Genomic DNA, 19945 nt, shown 5'->3' with positions numbered 1-19945 from the left:
CATAAAAATCACTGGCAGAGCTGGTTAAGGATGCAGATTCTTAGGCCTTGCACCATAAAAAATTTGAAACAGATGGTCCTGAAAAAGTTACCGAAGGTTGACCTTGCAAATACGAGGTTTTTAAAGCCCACGAACTAATCTAAAGCCTCTGCGTGAGCCAAACTCAAGTACCGCAGAAGCGTTACCTGCGTCGGTACATTCTGCCCACAACAAAGATGTCTCCGTACCGCCCTCACTCCTGTGCGCGAGCCTCACGTCCGCCCTTTCGTACGTCACATGACTACGAACCTGCTTCCTCTACGGCTGCCGCAAGGGCCCACTCTTGGCCGTTCTCGCGTCCTCCGGGCCCGACGCGGGCTGCTCCGCCGGTGCTTTTCCCGGGCGCTTCAGTGCGCCCCGCCAACGGCCTCTGAGAGCTCCCACCCGAGCGCCCTGGGAGCCGGCGGGCGGCGGCCCTCTCCGGGGACCTTCCAGCCGGCCCAGGGGTGAGTGCTGACCTTCTCCCGACCCGGGACCCTCGGCCCGAGTCCACCTCCGGGCCTGGCGCCGCGGCTCGGACCCTCCGACCGGCGGAGGGACCTGCGGGGGGTCGGCCCGCCTGTGGTGTCGCCGTGGCCAGAGTCCCGTCCCCTGGGGTCTCTCGCCTTCAACATTCCCTTCTTCATTATCAGGACCTCACCGCTCCTCGACCCCCAGAGCGGTGCGAGAGGGACCCTCCCCTGCAGGTGGACCTGGGCTGACCTCTTCACCCCTTCTCTTCGGCGTCTCGTTTTACGGATGAGTTAGGACGTTTCCCACTAGGAGAGAGTTTGGGGTTTGGGAAACAGGAGGAGAGGCTTGAGCGCCCATCTTTCCCCGCCAAGGCCGTGACCCCTTACAGCATGACCTTGAACCTGCCTTTTTAAAAGTGTTTTGTTTGTTTTGTGGAACGTGCGTGTTTGGAAAGAAGGGCTTTGTGGGAAGCCCCGGCTGTGGCATCCGCGGTGGCCGCGGGCCCCTGAGCATCCTTGCTCGCAGGGGTGGATGCAGGCGGTGGCTGCCCTGCCTGCCTTCCCGTCCGTCGAACCTCTGACCTTGTCTGCTGGACGAGGCTCCCTTCTTTGGTAAAAGAAAAGCCCTGGCTGTGTCCACAGTTAGAGCGGGGGCATGTCTAGGAAGGGCACCCTTTCGTGGCGTCTGTTAATTGCAGGTTAGACAAGCTTTCTGGCCCTGGTGCCCAAATACTCGTATGAAACCAGTCGTATCCAGGCTTCTCAACCCGCTGAGAGACTTCGATGGTGAATGCATTCTCTCCATGGATGAATAACCTTTGTTTCTGCATCAATTCTGTTGGCTAATGAGATCCCCAAAGAAGACCTCTTAGGAAAATCAGAGCGATTTAGTAGTTGTACTTAGTAGTCTTTAGCCATAATTAAATTGTTTGGGGGACCTACGATCTTTTTGGTTTCAAAGTCTTGTGAATTGGTTTTGTTGTGCTTTCCAAAAGGAAATTGTGTGTTCTTTCTCTTTCTGCCTTCATAGGGCTGCCTCATTTTAGGATTATAAAGTTTAGCTGCTGTTGTCCTCCTTTCTGGTGTTTAAATTTTTCTTAAGGGGGCCGGCCCAGTGGCGCACTGAATAAGTGCGCCGCTTGGGAAGCGCAGCGGCGCTCCCGCCCGAGGGTTCGGATCCCACATACGGACCGGTTCCCGCTCACTGGCTGAGCGAGGCGGGGGAGCAACACCGAGGGTTGCAATCCCGTTGCTGGTCCCCGGCCCGGTACAGGGGCAACACTGAGGGTTGCAATCCATTGCCGGACACGGAAAAAAGACAAAAGACAAAAAAAAAAAATTTTTTTTTTCTTAGGGATCATAACCTTATTTTAAAGTTCGTTAATACATGTTTTTCAAAGTTTTCAGTGACTTTTCTTTAAAAAAAAAAAAAAAAACAACCCTGGATCACTACATACTGGTTTTCTGATACACCCATTCTTTTAAGTATAGTAACCTGGAAAGAGAACTAGAAATGGATGACCCTATAAAAACCTTGAACTAGGTACACACAGTAAGTGATTAAAAAAAAAAAAAACTGGAGATTTTTATGTGTATGTAATTAGAGAAGTATTTAATTCTTTACAACTGCAACCAATTTGACCCAAATTGTGTGACTTACTAGGTTTTCTGGGTTCCAGTGTTCTAATACAGAAAAAGAGAAAGTTGGGCTTGAATCATTGTGTCCCAAAATTGGTACACTTTCTACCAGTGGTATGTGGATGAGGATTTTTTGTAATAGTTATGTTTTTGTTATGTGTTGTACATCAAGCCCATGGTTTAGGGTAGTGATGTAAAATTTCCTTTTAAAAATTAACATTTGTTAAAGTTAAAGAAAAATTAATTGTAGCTAAGAGTAAATGTACCATGTGAAAGAAAAAAACAACAACATGAAGTTGGTAAGTAAGTTAATGATGTTTGGGAAGCACTGGGTTTAGCAACAGATAATCACCTGTGATTCCGAGAGTGATTATCTCCTTAGTTATATACCAGAGAATCATGTATCTTTTGGCTAGTAGATTCTAAGTGACAAAACTTCTGGAATTAATATCTTAACCCCAAATGAGTAGTTTATTTTATGTATTGCCAAAAGATATTAGCAAAAATGCTATAGTCTAATGGGGGAGAAAAAGAATTAGATTTTGATCTGTTTTACCAAAGCAGAAAACCCAATAATTGGGACAGTACAGTATTAAATCTTAGTATAAAATTCATTTACTTTTTAAATTTAATTAGTTCAGCTATGGGAGAATTTGGCTTTTTCCAGAAATTGTATTTCCAGTGTCCACCTTTATGTTGTAAGTCCATGATTCTTTACAAACTCAGAGATTCTCATAAGAAAAGATAACGCTATAGAAAGAAATGGTGGGACTCATGAGATGTATTAGTGGAAAATTAATAAGACTGAAATGCAGTGAATGGAATGCAGAGACTAGCACATTTCAGGGAGATAATGTGGTTCTAGCAACTTGTGTCCCTTGTTTGTTATAAAACATCAATTCATAATGTCCCAAGGTATAATCATTTTGACATCTCTCTTTGGGTATTATTTCTGAATATAAGCTTTTGTTATGCTTCAGATACACAGAAGCATTAGAAGAGCATCTTGTCTAGAATGATGCACAACTGTTGATAATAGAGGTTATCTGTGGGTACCTGGGTGTTTGAGGATAGGAACAGATGGGACACTTCGTTTTCTCTGTATGTACATGTTTACTTTGTCCATGTACATGTATTATTACTGGTTCAAAAATTAAAACACTTTAAGTGAATGAAATTTAACCAATTCATTTGTTTCTCCCTAATATGTGTGTGTAATATGCATAGATTCATTTAATTTTACATACTTTTCATCTCCCACATTTTTCTAAATTCAAATAAAAAACAATGACAGAGTCGGTTTTTATTTTATCTTGCCATACCTAATGAATAATCATAGGGCCCTATGTGTGGGACTAAAATTGGTGGTAAGATTATTATTTTTTTCTTTATTCTTTTGATTTCTTAATGTAAGGTTGTGCATCTTTGTGACTTTTTTCATTTGGAGAATTTCCAGCAATGAATTCCTAATATTGGTATCATCTATTTCTCAATTAGCCCCTGTTTTTCTTCCCCAGGGACAAAAGTGGCTCTAAATCCAGCACATGCACATTGAAGCAAGTTAAAGGATTTAATATGAAGCACAGAAGCAGATAGTGTCAAATATTAAGCAGTAGTTGGTACATATTTGTGAGTAAAAATTTTCTCTTTGGCTCTATTTCTTAGTCATTAAACCGTCTGCATGCCAAATCCTTCAAATTCTGACATTTTGGTAAAGAATGAAAGAAGCTAGTTAGCAGTCATTATCAAACCAGTTGTCAGGGCTCAGCAGCCTAAGCAACCTCTGAGAACTCTCTTAAGCATCTCAGTGTGTGTGGGGGGGGGGGGCTAAGGTATAGAATACATCTCTGACATTGTTAGATTTTAAGAAATATCTCAGCAACTATGATAAAGACATTTATACTGTCTTTAATTTTTTATTGTCCTTGATTTGTATATAATATCTTTTGCTGAAAATTTAGTGTAATTTGGTTTTTGAAGTTTATTTCCTTTTAAAGAAACCATTACTCACACATGAAATTTTATGCTGCCTCAACTACATTTACTTTTATCCATTGCATTCTCTTCATGATTTTTTCATTTGTACCTTTTCACTTTCAGAATATAATTAGTTTTATGGCAGTGTTTTTTCTAATCTGACTTCACATTTGTATATACATTCGATACAGCTTTTCTTCATCCTGTTTGCAAAATCTTAAAACAGTGACCATGTTTAAAACCATCTTTATGATTTTTGAGGTATAGAATAATTGTTTATGAAAAATTTGATCAAGTTGGAAAATAATTTTATGTAAATATTTACTTTTATTTATAGTTTTCTTATGAAATGAATTGTCAAAATACTGATTTTTATTCTTTCTTTTTTGCAGCTGGAAAAGCAGTGTCCGTGTTGTTATGTACTCCTTCAAAAAAAGTTCAGATCTGTAGGGGAATTGTTGTGTAAAGTAAACTGAACTACAGGGTAGCAGTATTATAATAGCTATTGTAGACGTGTACTCATATTTACTGTATTAAAATGAGTAAAAGAACAAGCAGTGACACACCGCTAGGAAGGTCAGTGAAATTTTATTCAGTTGAGCTGGTGTTATAGGTTTGAGAGACAGTGGCTTTAAAGCTGATTGCCATAGGCTAACCGTGCTCTTTCACACTTTTATCAGTACTTTGTATTTTGGGGCAGCATTCTTTGTACTGCATTTTTCTGGGATTATGGATCATCCTCCAGTTTAAAACGTGATTCAATGCGTTTGTATTGTCTTTCTCTTTAAAGGCATGCTTTGCTTTGTAAAAGTATACATATAAATATGGTATTAAGTACAAATTAATAATGTAAAACTTTCATTCCCTCAAAAAATGAATGCATACAATGAGGATTTATTAATACAAATTCCGTATTTGGTGTTCATTCCATCTCAGTCAACAGATACATGTTCAGTAAACGATCTTTTGATTTATATTATGTGATTTTCAAGGGTTGGTTGGCATCTTTTTTAGTAAATTTAGAATTAACCTTATTTACCTATAAGTTTGATTTTTATCATTGAAAAGTTTTATTTTTTTCTTGAATGATGGCAGTTTCTAAATTCATTTTTATAAAGTCCAAGCAGCTTTCCCTGAAAGAATTGATTAGGAAATTTTAATTTAAATTTTATTTCAGGCATTTTTTGAGTTTTAAGCAGCATTTAATCTGTTTGTGCAGAGAGAGTATGTGTATGTGTTTGTACACATTTGTCTTGTGTTATACGATGATTTTTAAAATTTGCTCCTAAGCGATATCCTCAAGGTGCAATTTTAACTGATAAGTAAGAAGATATTATGTTGAGGAAAGCATCTTCTTCAGTCTTTTATTTTTTCTTTGTATATATTCAGTATTCGCAAATGAGAAGTTTTCTTTTGCTATTTCTATAAGGGTTTTGTCTTCTAACTTTACTGCATAGAGGAGACTGTCATTTTAGTACTCAGTTATTCCTGTCTTTAAATATTTCTCCCACAGGGTGAGTGGGGCAGCATTTCCTTCTCCCACTGCTGCTGAGATGGCGGAAATTAGTCGAATTCAGTATGAAATGGAATACACCGAAGGTATCAGTCAACGAATGAGGGTCCCGGAAAAATTAAAAGTAGCACCACCAAATGCTGACCTGGAACAAGGATTCCAAGAAGGAGTTCCAAATGCTAGTGTGATAATGCAGGTTCCGGAGAGGATTGTTGTGACAGGTATTTCCCATTAGTTTAAAAAGTTGCCTGATAAATCTTTGTTTTATATATTTTTATGAAAACTTTTGGGTTTTCCAGAATATTAGAGAAGGGATTGGGAAATGCAACTTTAGATTCACATTTTCTATTCTTTACAATAGTCTGAATTTCAAATAGTATTTTTTAATAATTCAACTAATTATCTGAGGTTTTACATGCATAAAATGTATACATTTTTAAGTGCACACTTGATGAATTTTGAAAAAGGTAAACTGCCACCACAGTCCAGATGTAGATCATTTTTGTTCCCTGAAAAGTTCGCTTGTACCGCTCTCAGTTCCAACCCCTCAACTGCAGATAACCATAGTCTCCTTTCTATAACCAGAGACTAGATTTGTTTTTCCTAGAGTTTCATATAAATGGAATCATAGAGTATATACTCTTTTGTCTGGCTCTTTTGCTCAGTGTAATGTTTTTGAGATTCTTCCATGTTGTGTATATCAGTTGTTCATTTCATTTTATTACTGAGTATTATTCAGTGGTGTGTGGGTACATTGTAATTTGTGTATCTATTCATTTGTTGATGGACATTTGAGTTGTTTCCTGTTTGGAGCTGTTATGAATAAAGCTGCTATGAATATTCATGTAGAAGTCTTTGTGAGGCCATATGTTTTCATATCTCTAGGAGTGGAATTGCTAAATCGTATTATAAATTAGGTTGCCAATCTATTTTCCAAATTGCTGTACCATGTTACAGTCATATCTGTGATGTATGATAGTTTCAGTTGCTTCACACCCTTGCCAACATATTGATTGTCAGTTTTTTAATTTTAGTGATTTGAATAAGTGTGTAGTGGCATCTCATTGTGATTTTAATTCTGTTTCTCTGATGATTAATAATTTCGAACATCTGCTCATGTGTTTTTTGATAATTTGTATATCTTTGTGAAGCATGTTTCTAAATGTTATGCCAGTTTGAAAAATTGGGTGTTACAAGAGTTCTTTATATATTCTGGACACCAGCTTTTTTGTCATGTATGTATTTATTCCATAGTTTCTCTATTATTTCTGCAGCACAACGATAAGATTAGTGAAATGTAAATTCTTATACTGAAAGCATAGTTTTAAAGAAACTAACGCTATTGGGCAGGTTATAATACAAAAGTGGGAGAAGGTAAATACATTTTAACAAAACAACTATCTTTTTTAAAAAACCTCCCCCACTTTCTTGTTTTATTTTATTTTACTTTTTGGTTCTAGGAAATAATGAAGACATTCCATTTTCAAGGCCAGCAGATCTTGACCTTATTCAGTCAACTCCCTTAAAACCTCTGGCACTAAAAACACCACCTCGTGTACTTACATTAAGTGAAAGACCACTGGATTTTCTGGATTTAGAAAGACCTCCTCCAACCCCTCAAAATGAAGAAGTAAGTAGAATTTTAACATCAACTGAATTTGAGATAATACAGATATGGACAGAAGTAAAATTTAGAGAGAAGGTAAAAGGTTATAAATTATATCATTAGCAATATGTAATGAAAGCTTTCCACATGGAACATTGATTAATATCAATTCTGATTTATAAATACCTCAATTAAGGTATGCTATTTTTTTTCTTATTTAATTATGTTTCAGGGAAATGAAAATTTTGCAGAAGGTGTTATTAACGTTTGTGTGGTCTTGAAAGAAGAGCTTTTATGGCTAGGTGTTAAGTCTCAAGCAATACAGAAAAAGTTGGAAAGTCTATCAATAGGGGAAAATTAATGCATCACTTTGTTACACAATCAATTTGGCAAACAGGGCAAAGGAAGCTCTTTATCCCTAGACACAACCCATTGCTACTTGATGAAAGGTTTGTACGGAGTTAGTTGCTGTGCCACATGACATTAATACCTATATATAGCAGTGTGGACTAATAAGGTGTTAGTAGCAGAGTTCACATCTTGCCTCTGCCATGGATTTAGGGCCAATCTTTTGAAGCTGCTTTTCTGTGACGATTTCTGCAATTGCGTCTTTTTCATTATAGCTTTGGAGCTTATAACATGTTGTCATGAGGCTAGTATAAGACAATGTGCCAACATATGTTCTTATTAATAATGGTACTTGCCTGTGTCTGGTTTTATTTTTCATATAGTCCTTTCCGAAAAGGATGAAGCACCCATATAATCTGGGGCAATGCAGTTTCCTAATACTAGGTGCAGCTTTTTTTTTTAGGTTGTAATTTCTGCTGAGGTAATTAAGGTACTGTACTTGTAGGTGCCAGTTGGAACGTTCTAGATATTTGCTTGGTGGAAAGCACTAAATTTGAGCGTTTAAATGGCAGAAAGACACTGAGATACTTACAGAATTTTATTTATTTAACAAACATTTTTTGAGCTTGTATGTGTAAGACACTGTATGTAGTACAATAATGAATAAGACATAGTTCCTGCTCTCGAAAGTTCTGCCTAGTCACAGCAGGACAATTGTGTAAGTGAGGGAAAGACATCAACGCACACAGAAGACATAAAGTTCTTGGATATAAAAAGATAATGAAAGTTACGTAGATGGTTACACAAAGCAAAAGATATCACAGCGTGCTCCCAGTTAGAGGTTCAGCTTCTCAGCTCTCCAGAATTCCCAGTGGGAATCACACCTGTGAAAAATCCTGTGTTGGAGTGAGAAGTCTGCCGAGGAAGAGACATTCCCTTTGCTCTTCAGGCTTTGTTTTTTTTTTTTTTTTTTCCCTTTTTGTCTTTTTTCTTGACCGGCAACGGATCGCAACCCTCAGTGTCGCGCCCGCACCAGACCGGGACCGGCCACGGGATCGCAACCCTCGGTGCTGCGCCCGCACCTCGCTCAGCCAGTGAGCGGCCGGTCTGTATGTGGGATCTGAACCCTCAGCGGGAGCGCCTCCGCGCTTCCCAAGCGGCGCACTATAGCAGTGCGCCACCAGGCCGGCCCAAGGCTTTGTTTTTTATTTTGGTCTTTTTGCTCCCCCTGACTGCTTTAGACACTTCTGCCTATCTGATGCACATAACTGATTGAAGCAGTTTTTGTCTTTTTTCGTGACCGGCAACGGATCGCAACCCTCAGTGTCGCGCCCGCACCAGACCGGGACCGGCCACGGGATCGCAACCCTCGGTGCTGCGCCCGCACCTCGCTCAGCCAGTGAGCGGCCGGTCTGTATGTGGGATCTGAACCCTCAGCGGGAGCGCCTCCGCGCTTCCCAAGCGGCGCACTATAGCAGTGCGCCACCAGGCCGGCCCAAGGCTTTGTTTTTTATTTTGGTCTTTTTGCTCCCCCTGACTGCTTTAGACACTTCTGCCTATCTGATGCACATAACTGATTGAAGCAGCCCAAGCACTTTCTTCTAAGAATTAGTGAAGAAAAGTTTACTAGGATTCCCCTCAGTAGACCAAGTCTTTAAGACTAAATAGGGTTCACTCCTGTATTAATTGTGGTATGTAGTCAAGTGTGGTAAATACCCAGAGCATACAGCACTGGGGTAAAAACTTGGGCTGATAATTAGATCTGATTTTGATGGCCTACTTTGCCACTTACTAACCACATAGGTTCATGCAAGTTATTTAACAATTCTAAAGCTTATCTCTAAAATAAAGGTGAGAATAATACCAAATGTATAAGATTACTATGAGAATTAAATGTAACACATGTAACATGTTTAGTACATGTTCTAATTCATGTTAAAAAGCTCAATATGTATAAATATTCTTATGAAAGAGTTAAAATCCTGTGGCAGGAACCAAATCCTGAGAGCAAGAGAGGAATTTCTGAGATTAGTACCAGCTGCCTATTGAAAGGAAAGCAAAGATGATGGTTTGTACATCAAGCTAGAAGAGTTAAGTAGCCCTCAAGAAGCAGTAAACCAATTAGCAGGGGAGGAAAGGTAGGGGCCAGGTTCTAGCATCTTCTAGAAATGGACTGAAATAGAAGGAAAATAAGGCCCTGAGTGCTGATAACATTGGTGATTCATTCACATACTACTTAAAATCTGTAAAGTGAGATCCCCAGAACGATTTGCGCTGTAGTAATCATTCTACAGTGGATGCCAGGGTTTCTCTGTGTCAGCACTATTGACATTTTGGACTAGAGAATTCTTTGTTGTGGTTAGGGCTGTCCTTTTGCACTGTGGAATGTTTAACAACATTCTTGATCTCTGTCAACAAGATACCAGTAGCATCCTCAAAGTCATGACAGTAAAAATTGTCTCCAGTAGCCAAAAGGTGGAAACAACCAAAATGTTCATGAATCGATGAATGGATAAGCAAAATGTTATATATCCATATAGTGACTATTATTCAGCCATAAAAAGGAATGAAGTGCTAATATGTACTGTAACATGGATGAACCTTGAAAACATTATGCTACATTTAAGAAGTCAGGCAGAAAAGGACATGTGTTATATTATTCTACTTTCATGAAATCCAGAATAGGCAAATCCATAAAGACAGAAAGCAGATGAGTGGTTGTCAAGGGATTGGGGGAGAGGAAAATTGAGTGACTTCTTAGTCAGTATGGGATTTCCTTTTGGAGTGATGGAAATATTCTGGAGCTAGATAGTGGTGATGCTCATACGACATTGTGAATGTACTAAATGCCACTGAATTATACATTTAAAAATGGTTAAAATTGTGAATTGTATGTTATGTATATTTCACCACAATAAAAATAAGGTATCTCCAGACATTACCAAATATCTCCTAGAGGGCAAAATCACCCCTGGCTGAGAATCACTGGCCTATGTCAAGAAAGGCTACTACCAGGAGAAAATTTATGAGGAAGGCTATAAAATTGTTATCTAAAAGCCAAAAGGGATAAATTTGTAGAAAGGAACTGCACTTGAATTCTTAAACTGACTTAAGAATAAGTGAGCCCATGAGGAGGGCCGTTTTGACATAGAAAATCCACTAGTTCAAAGAGGATTTATAAAATCAGGAGGCTTGGCTGGAAGAGAGGAGATTAATGAACCCTTTCAATATGCCTAATCTCTACCAATATTTGGAAAGCATCTCCAGGACAAAACCAATGCTTGATGATTCTGCCTACAGGGAACTAATGAAGCAGCTATGCAGTAAACCATGTGATCTGGGCCTGAAACTACAAAATACCCAAATTATGACAACGCTCAGTGTTCTTACAGTAGATCGGGCAGTGTGAGTAGGGAGGAAGAGGTGGGGACACTGACACTACCTCCTCTTCTCAAAAAGGAGTTCCAACTGGAGCCAGTAGGTAAAGTTCCAGAGAACAAGAAGGAAGAATGTAAAGAAAAAGAGTTGGAAAATGATGCCTGTAAGAAGATTTGATGCAGCCTTGAACAATGTGACCTATCCAAAGATTTGGACTCCACCATCATATTCTGTCAATTATGCAAGCAGTGGTATGCTTTGAAAAGATTAACTACAACGAATGCCAAGAGCTTTGTCAGGAGGCTGTTGAAATAGGATGAAAAAAACAGACTGGTTATAAGAGCTTTTGCCTGAATTGGCAACTCCTACTTCAGAGAAGAGAAGTATGAAAATATCATCCATTCTATAATAAATCTCTGGAAGATGCTGAACTCCATAAGTACCCAAGAACTATTAATAATCAGATGTGATCTTAAGGGAGCAAAATCAGTTGGCCTTTGTATAACCCAGACCTGATTTTGGAAGAGAAGAGCAAAAGCAAGGAATGTTTTCAGAAAGGGAACTGTCTCCAAGCCATGCAAGTCTTATACAGAAGCCATTAAATGGCATCTACCAGATGCCAAATTCTACAGCAATCATGTACATAGTGTACAGCTGGAAGTCAAGGACTTGCACAAATAACATCCAGCTGGAACCAAGCTCATCACAGTTTACACTTGGAAAGCAGTGGCCCCAGAAGCAAAAGGATAACATAAAAGCCATTATGTTTAACAGAAGGCTCTAGACCTGTAATCCTACTGTAAGGAAACAGCAGATGGTTATCAGTACCCTTTGATGGCCCAGTTCAATTGCCATGACAACCCTGAGCATGTGAAGTGAAAGATCATCCCTGACCTGAAGTTTAATGAGTCACCCAGCTATATGGCACTGCCTAAAACAAATGCAGAAGGACTCCCAGGATCTCAGTGAATACTTACAAGGGCTGTGCAGTAGTTTAGAAAATCAAGAACCTGATGGATATGGGTCTCATCACCTTAGTGATGGTTTATTTAGCTTCCTTTTCTTCCCCTCATTTGTGGAAAAAGAAGCTGGCACTGCACTGAGCAGAATGGAGCAAAAGTCTGAACAGAAGAAGAAGAAAAAAAGAACAACTTAATTATGTGTATGTAAACACATATGTCCATGGAAGATTCAGGGAGGTGCATTCACGTTCTTTGTACAGCTCTTGTTTCATGGCCCTCTTAGTGTGGGCATGGTCTCTTCACAGCTAACATGTTGTTCCATGTTACCTTCCCCAAACCTGCAATCACCGGCTCCACTGTTCTCCCCCTAATTAGTTATTTTAAGTTTTTGGACAGTGAAAATTGTTTGGGGAGGGGAGGATGTTCACCCCAATTGTTCGGTTCACATTGTTGACTCTTACTTTTGACTCTTCTCCAATAAAAGTACCACAGAAAACAGGGATGAGTATAGAGAGAAAATGCTAAAGAACCTGAGCAGATTCTTGAAGGAGAGAAGGCTTTGAACAGATTGAGAGAACCAGTAAACAAAAGCCTAGAGGATATTAATTTGCCCAGGAATTCATGAATAGTGAAATGTAACTTGGAGTCTAGGCACATTAAAGAGGAATTTTATGCATGTGTACAACATGTGTCTAGTGTTCCATGTTATATTACTGGACATAGAAGTCCCTATGACCCACCTTCCAGGAAGTTGTCTGAAGATAGAAAACCGTATTTCTCAGCCTCAGGAGTGAACAAGTTTTTAAGTGGCTGATCAATGCAGGATGGTTCTGAATGACATTTTAAAATCTTTAATTGAAGAAAAGACATCCACTATCATTAAATGGTGAAAATATTTAAAAGATCATTGTGTTTCTTAACATCCCAGTCAGTGTCTGAATTCTTTGGTATTACAGTGTATAAGTCAGTCATGTTAGAAGGCATGACAGATATATGCTTTTGCCTCAAGTTGCTACCTGCCGACCTCCAATATGGCAGTAATATCAAGCTCAGTGTCCCTGTTAAGATATATTTTAAATCAGATTGCAGGTGGCGAAAATAGCAATAGACTTAGGATACTCTAGCTTTTCAGGATGTGTTGCAGTCATAGACGTATTTGTCTTCTCCCATCATTTCCTGTCCTGCTTAATCTTAGTTCTCAGCACATTGCAGTAGGATTGGTTCTGATTTAATAGGCAATTGATCTTGATCCTTGCTATATGAAAGAGCTGTTCTACTGTAGGGAAGGCACCCACAACGCTGCAGGAGGTAGGAAGGCAAGCATCACTGGAATTCTTAGAAACCAACTCAGCGCTGGTCATTGTATGTAAATAAAATATACTTTGATTGTGAAGGTGTTAAATTTTAAATATAGTTGCTTAAAAGTAATTTTGATTTTGGGGTTAACCTTAAAAGGCTCTTGCAGTAGGCTCCAAACTGACTCTTTCTCTGCTTTCAGAAGTTACTTTTTTTCTTTTGTTTAGATGGGTAAATGGTTTATGACCAAATCTAAACCATGCTTTGAAATTATGTGCTGCATAGTGTGGTTTTAAGTTCTTTTGGCATGAAATATAGGATTTATTCTACTTTGATGGTGCTTATAACCTGATAATATATTCCCAGGTCTTAAAACACTAAATATTGATTGGCATTTTTGAAAATTTTAATTTTTAAGTCATTTGATTCACATACTAGTTCTTCTTTACAGTGAAGTCTAAAATTTTTTTAATCATGAAGTTGCCATGGCTGTTTCTAGCTTTAAAAAAAAAAAACAGGCAGGAAAGTGAGTGATTACCATTGTTTTAGTTATCTACAGCTGTTTAACCAAACCATTCCTAAACTAGTGGCTTAAAACATACACAAAATTATTTTGCTTGTGGATTCTGTGGGTTAGGAATTTGAAGTGGGTGTGATTGGGGGCCTAAGCTGGGAAGTCTCAAAGGCTAAGGATGACTCAACAGCTGGATGCTGCAGTCATTTGAAGGCTAGCTCTCTCACATGTCACTTGACATTAGTTGTTGTGTGGGACCTCTGCTAGGGTTGTCAGCTGGGACACCTACACATGGCCTTGTTATGTGGCTACTTGGGCTTCCTTACATCAAGGTGCCATTGTTCTTAACATGAATATCTGGAGGAAAAGATTCAGAAGCTGTATTATTATTTATGATCTAGCTTCAGAAGTCACATTGCATCATTCCTACAGCAGTCACCAGCCCACCCAGTATCAAGGAAGGGATCATAAATACTGTCTCTTAATGGAAGAAGATCATGTGGGGTGGACAATTGTGACCATTCTGGAATGCCAAAACCATTCAGCTAGAAAGATACTTTTTTAGTCTAGTTTTCAAATATCCAACCAAATCTGAATTTGTTTTAACCCTTGAAGCCAGAAACATTTATTTGTCATACAGATATATTCCATTTCCTAACAATATATGTGCCCTTAAATTTTTTTTAGTTCTTATAAATAAGTATATAATATAAATAATAACAAATAATAATAATTGTACAAAGTAAGATTGATACTTGAAAAGAAATCAAAGTAGCTTTTATCTTAAGTAGGAATTCCTAAGTTTATCTGCATTATAATAAGTAGGGGTTTCTTAACAAGTCTATCTGTAGTACACATGCCTGGCAGCAATTATTGGTTGTTTTTTCTTGGCTATGTTCTTTGTAAATTTTGTGAGTAGCCTTGGATTAAGGTTTTTTTGATGCTAAGAAGCTGCCATGCTGCTAAGAATATTTTCTATTCCCTTCCCTTTCTTTATGCCTTAACAGATCCGTGCAGTTGGCAGGCTAAAAAGAGAGCGCTCTATGAGTGAAAATGCTGTTCGCCAAAATGGACAGCTGGTCAGAAATGATTCTATGTGAGTAGAACCACTGAGCATTGTATCTCCTTTATAAGTTTTTTTGGTATATTGTGTGTATCTAGCTTTTTCTAAATAATTTCTTCCCGTAGTTTTTGAAATCTGTTTTACATATATATCAATTTTACATTTAGTACTTTTTATAGTCTTAAAATTGCGCCATTTTGTTAGTTGTGAGAATTTTTCAGTAGCATTTTCCTCTTCTGTATGTATGGTAACTCTTCTATATGTACGATTTAGTTATTTAGGAAATCTCCTATAAAGTATACTTAAAACAAACTGATAAATGTAAGGGCTTAGTTATACGCAGTCTTCAAGAGTTAGCCTGTAGATTGAAAACTAGAAAAGGAAAACGGTGTATAAAATGTCTCTATTTTCAAGTTACTTAGGTGGTTATAAGATTGTGAACCAGCCCTTTCCAGCTCTGCTTCTAATGTGACGTGGTAAACAGTGTGGCATAGACATGTGGATTTTTTTTTTTTTTTTTAACTTTCCAGGAGTATTTTTTAGCTTTATGCCGACTGACTCATTAAATTATTAGTTAAATTATTAGGTCTCTTTCATTTTCAAAAATGCAAGTATGTTGTTTAAAGGACTGTTTGTTTAAACCTTTCTTTTCCATTTGGTCATATTATCACACCCTGATCTTAAACCTACCATAAGATGTTTTAGATCAGGGAAGAGCTTTTTACTGTTTTATTAAAATTAATGGATTTTTACAAATAAAACATCTCTCTAAAACTAGTCAGAATTTTAAATCTCAAAGCCATTGGCAGTGGTGGCTTTTTAAAAAGATTAATATTTAGATTGTTTATATAAATTAATATTTCTTCCTCTTTAATTTTTTGGTCAATTTTCATGGGCTCGTCATGAACCATATGTGATGCATATGGTTAGCTTCACATGTGGAAGCTAACCATATGTGGTTAGCTTCATGTTAGCTTCATGAAGCTTCTTGTTAGCTAACCAGCATCATGTTAGCTTCTTAGGGAACTATGAAAGAACTGGGAGGTGATACCTCTCCTTTTCTTCGAGCTTACAAATGTAGATAAAAGCAAAATGTTTAATTTTTTATGTATATAAAACAACTAGAGCACAATACAATTATACTATTTATATTATACCATATTAAGTTCTAGTTTGGACCTGACTAAAGAATATAGTAGTGCAGAGGGATTTTGATGGGGTAGGGTGTTTAATATTCAGGGTAGAAGGAGGATTTTTTAACATGTATTTTTATCCTTGCTTTGAAAGAGTCTTAAGAACAAGTTCACTGGCATTTTAACCAATCAGTAAAGTTCTAACTTCAATATAAATTATTTGCTTGCCTTGTTTAAATTCCATTCTCTTCTTTTACTGCTCCGATTTCTTGGATAGTCTTGAAATGTCTCCTAAGTAGTTACAATTATTCTAAAGGGTTATATAGAAAGAGAGTGAGTTAAAATGAATATATATCTTCTTCAGGGGAGACTTATCTGAAGTTCAACCATTGTTAATATAAATTTTTTTATGGTTAATTGTATGTTTACCTGAAGTTATCTGGTTGGCAGTGATGTCAACAGGCCCATTAAATCCATTTTTCTAGAATATATCCAAATATATCATACAAATAGTGAAAAGGCTACATAGTCTATGGCTGCGGTAGCTCATTAATCTTTAGTACCCTGTCAGAATGATTAACATATACCTAAGGCTTTAGTTATTTTCAATTTATAATATATATTTTTTAAGGCCGTAGAGGTTTCTAGTAAACTTTCTAATATATAAAGATTTGGCTTAGTCCTTAGTCTATAGTCACTTTATTTCTTATTAATAAAATAAAAATAGGATTATTTTAGTATAACATCACTTTTGTCTTTTCTTATGAAGTATATGTTATTGATAGCCAAGTTCAGCTGAAGAGAAAGCAAATAGCTCTGTTATGTATGAAAACCAGCCCAATGAAATGATTAGTTAATAGATATTTTTGTACTTACCCAATAATGAAAGTTCCTTATAACAGAAAAGATTAACAGTGCTAACTAAATATTTGATTTTCTTTTTTTTTTTAGGTTGCCTTAATGGCATTTTCTAGATGTTTAATAAAACTGAAAATCTTATGTTTTAAAAAATCTCATTTTTGGCAGTAAAAGTAACACGAATCTTTAACTGTACATCATCACAGTGAAATGCTTACATTACTTAACCATACTTTTCGTTACAGTTGTTATGTATGTTACCATGTTATGGTAAGATACTTAACCATCTTTTTATTTATAATGTAATCTACCTGCCTTCCTTCTGCCATTGTTAATTTTACAATTTATATTTGAATTAATTCTTAAGAGTCTACATCTTATTAAGTTTAGGAATTTTGTGTAATGAGCACATTATGTATTCAATGTTGTTACTGTGGTGAGGAAGAAACATTAATATAATACAGCTATATTTTACCCCTACCAAAGTAATTGTTACACTCTTGCTGTCTTTACCTACTTTAGTCTTTGCTTTGTAGTATGAAATTGATTTTGCCTCATTGTGCATGAACTTTTGCCTGCCTCTACTTTATTTTATTCTGTGGCATTAAGAATAGAAGTGTGAATGGGTATAAGAACAGGAGCACTGGCCTTTGTTTTCTTAATGACTTTGAAGAGGCAGTAGGATTGATTATTGTCAGCTACTGGCACAAAAATGATTTCTGACCAGTAGAATCATGTATCTAGCTTTTTCTTTGTGTTATGAAAGCTGAATATGTAAAAGAAGCATAATTATTATTTAAGGTGGCACAGATCAGATTCTGCCCCAAGAAATAAAATTTCAAGGTTCCACGCACCGATTTCTGCACCGGAGTACACGTAAGATTTTACCTGCTCTGCTTTTCACAAATAGGAGTTGTTTTAATCTTGCGAGCTGATATTAATACTAATCTGTTTCACCAGGTAACTGGTATACAGTACCCTAATTCTCTTACTTTTGGCTTTTTAGTACCTCTGTTTCAGGATTTCTTAAACTGTCATCATATACTTTATTAAGAAAAAAATAATTGGACCAACTATGAAAGTTTCATATCATTTGGGGTATATTGGTGGAAGGAGAATAAAATCCACATAAGGACCAAGTATCCATTTCCATTTTCTTTGTTTTGCCTTGGTTTGCATATTATTTCTTTATAGACTCAACCAGGTTCATTGATCCCAATCTTTTTTCAAATTTCAACACACTATTTTTTCTTGTTTTACTTTGACCCAGAAAGGAAATGGAGTCTAAATGTAGTTTGTCATTTAAGTTTTTTTTTTTTTTGTAAGTCCATTGATTAAAATTATGTTTGGGACAATTAATTTGAGATCATTAAATGTATTCTTTAAGTGTGACAAAATAAGGTGTGAGGATGACTGATCTCTCACGTGAGTGGGAACATTTTGGTGTGCAATATAAGAATATAAGAGCTAATGTAGTTTCTTAAGCAACAGAAAAAAACCACACTGACAATGATTTTTCTCTTATTCTGGTTCCATTATTAATGCTTCTAGAAACTAATAAATTACCTTAGCCAGTGGCAACAAATTGAAATTTTCTCTCTATTTAAAATTCCAAGAGAAATTAATACAAAATTTGTTTCAGTGAAAATATTTTCTCCCCTTTTTTAATATTTTACCTTTACTGTTTTTTGGAAGAGGCTGGCACCTCACTGAAGAGGTTAACCTCACAGTTTGAGAAACATTATTCCTATGAAAACCCATAGGGAAAGAGGTACTTGACTTTGAACTTACTTTTTAATAATGACATGCCAAGTTAATTTTAACTTGAATTTTAGTTCTGACATTGGCTAGTGTTGTTTACTTAACTCATAAGGTTTTATGTAAGCATGAGGTAGAGATATGACTAATGAAATAACATGGTAAGCATCAGTGCTTTTAATCAGAATTTTCTAATTTTTTATTTAAAAAAAAGTAAAGTTGAAATTGTGCTGTTTTATAACATTAATAGGATCAATTTTTCATCAAAGTGCATTTTTATTAAATTACTAATGTTATGATGTTTGCTTAAATAATCTTCTCAGTTCCTTTGCAATATGTTTACTTTTGTATTTTTCACAATAGTTCACTTGTCAAAACAACAAAAATAAAAAGTCACGAAACCTTGGTTGGGTACATGAGTGGACAGAGATGAAACCCAGCTCTAAACGCTCTGTTTCCCTTCACAGTTGTTATCAGTAGAAGACATTCCAGCTTGTGTCAGACTGATTGCTAAAATGGGACTTATTCTTTTTTCATCTTAAATTTATTTGTAAGCACACTTAAAAGACTGTAAATTCTTTTAAAAAAGAAAAAGAACTGCAAAATTATTTATTGAATCTAATTAAGATAGTTTTGGACATCTTATGATATAATCATTCAGTTCATCTGTAGGTAGAAATTAATGTCAACAATCAAAGGCATTTAGTCTATATATATATATACTGTCAAAAGTGGCCAGCATATCCCAGATATGCTGTTTTTAAAAAATTCTTCTAGGATGCTCAGTATGGGTTTTGCCAAGTACCACGGGTCAGTTGATACATTGGCTTATGTATATTTCAGAAGGATTTTAGTCTCTGGACAGATGTTTAGGGTCACTAGCCATGAGACTGTATCTGAAAATTTGAGTTAATCTTGATAACATTGGGCCTAATTCCTATGTTGAATCAGCCTTAACAGAGTAAGTGTTCAGTATGCCAAGATGTGATTTAGATCTTTCTCTTCTAAGTAAAACATGGTTTTTGCATTTATTTACCTCTCTTTGGATCATCAAGACATTGAAATTTGTTCACAGAATTATGGAGAAGATATTGGTTTTTAATTTTCTGGGACCCTGGGAATACTATTAGATGACAATAACTGTCCTTTCAAAAATGATACCACCTGGGCCGGCCCGGTGGCGCACTGCTGTAGTGTGCCGCTTGGGAAGCGCGGCGGCGCTCCCGCCGAGGGTTCGGATCCCACATACAGACCGGTTCCCGCTCACTGGCTGAGCGAGGCGCAGGAGCAGCACCGAGGGTTGCGATCCCGTTGCCGGTCCCGGTCCGGTACAGGGGCGACACTGAGGGTTGCGATCCGTTGCCGGACACGGAAAAAGACAAAAAAAAAAAAAAAAAAAAAAAAAAACCC

At 37.1% G+C, this 19945-nt stretch overlaps 1 protein-coding gene across 12 annotated transcripts in view; it reads left to right on the top strand.

The window, feature by feature from the left end:
* The first annotated feature begins 236 nt into the window (after nucleotides 1-236).
* Nucleotides 237-19945, top strand: part of MFF (mitochondrial fission factor) — a 36041-nt gene continuing 16332 nt past the window's right edge. For 4 of the 12 annotated variants that reach the window (XM_008567328.1, XM_008567327.1, XM_008567324.1 and 1 more), the window contains exons 1-6: nucleotides 323-485; nucleotides 3647-3758; nucleotides 4499-4682; nucleotides 5620-5840; nucleotides 7080-7249; nucleotides 14731-14819. In XM_008567328.1, coding sequence (XP_008565550.1) covers nucleotides 4645-4682; nucleotides 5620-5840; nucleotides 7080-7249; nucleotides 14731-14819 — 518 coding nt within the window. In that variant the 5' untranslated portion in view covers nucleotides 323-485; nucleotides 3647-3758; nucleotides 4499-4644. Of the gene's footprint in view, nucleotides 486-3646; nucleotides 3759-4498; nucleotides 4683-5619; nucleotides 5841-7079; nucleotides 7250-14730; nucleotides 14820-17578; nucleotides 17654-19945 lie in introns of all 12 variants that reach the window. The other 8 variants (XM_008567320.1, XM_008567325.1, XM_008567319.1 and 5 more) reach the window with 4 other exon arrangements.

The sequence above is a fragment of the Galeopterus variegatus genome, unplaced genomic scaffold (genome assembly GCF_000696425.1).
Source record: "Galeopterus variegatus unplaced genomic scaffold, G_variegatus-3.0.2 Scaffold310, whole genome shotgun sequence".
NCBI lineage: Eukaryota > Metazoa > Chordata > Mammalia > Dermoptera > Cynocephalidae > Galeopterus > Galeopterus variegatus.
This window is presented reverse-complemented; position numbering and strand designations above follow the sequence as displayed.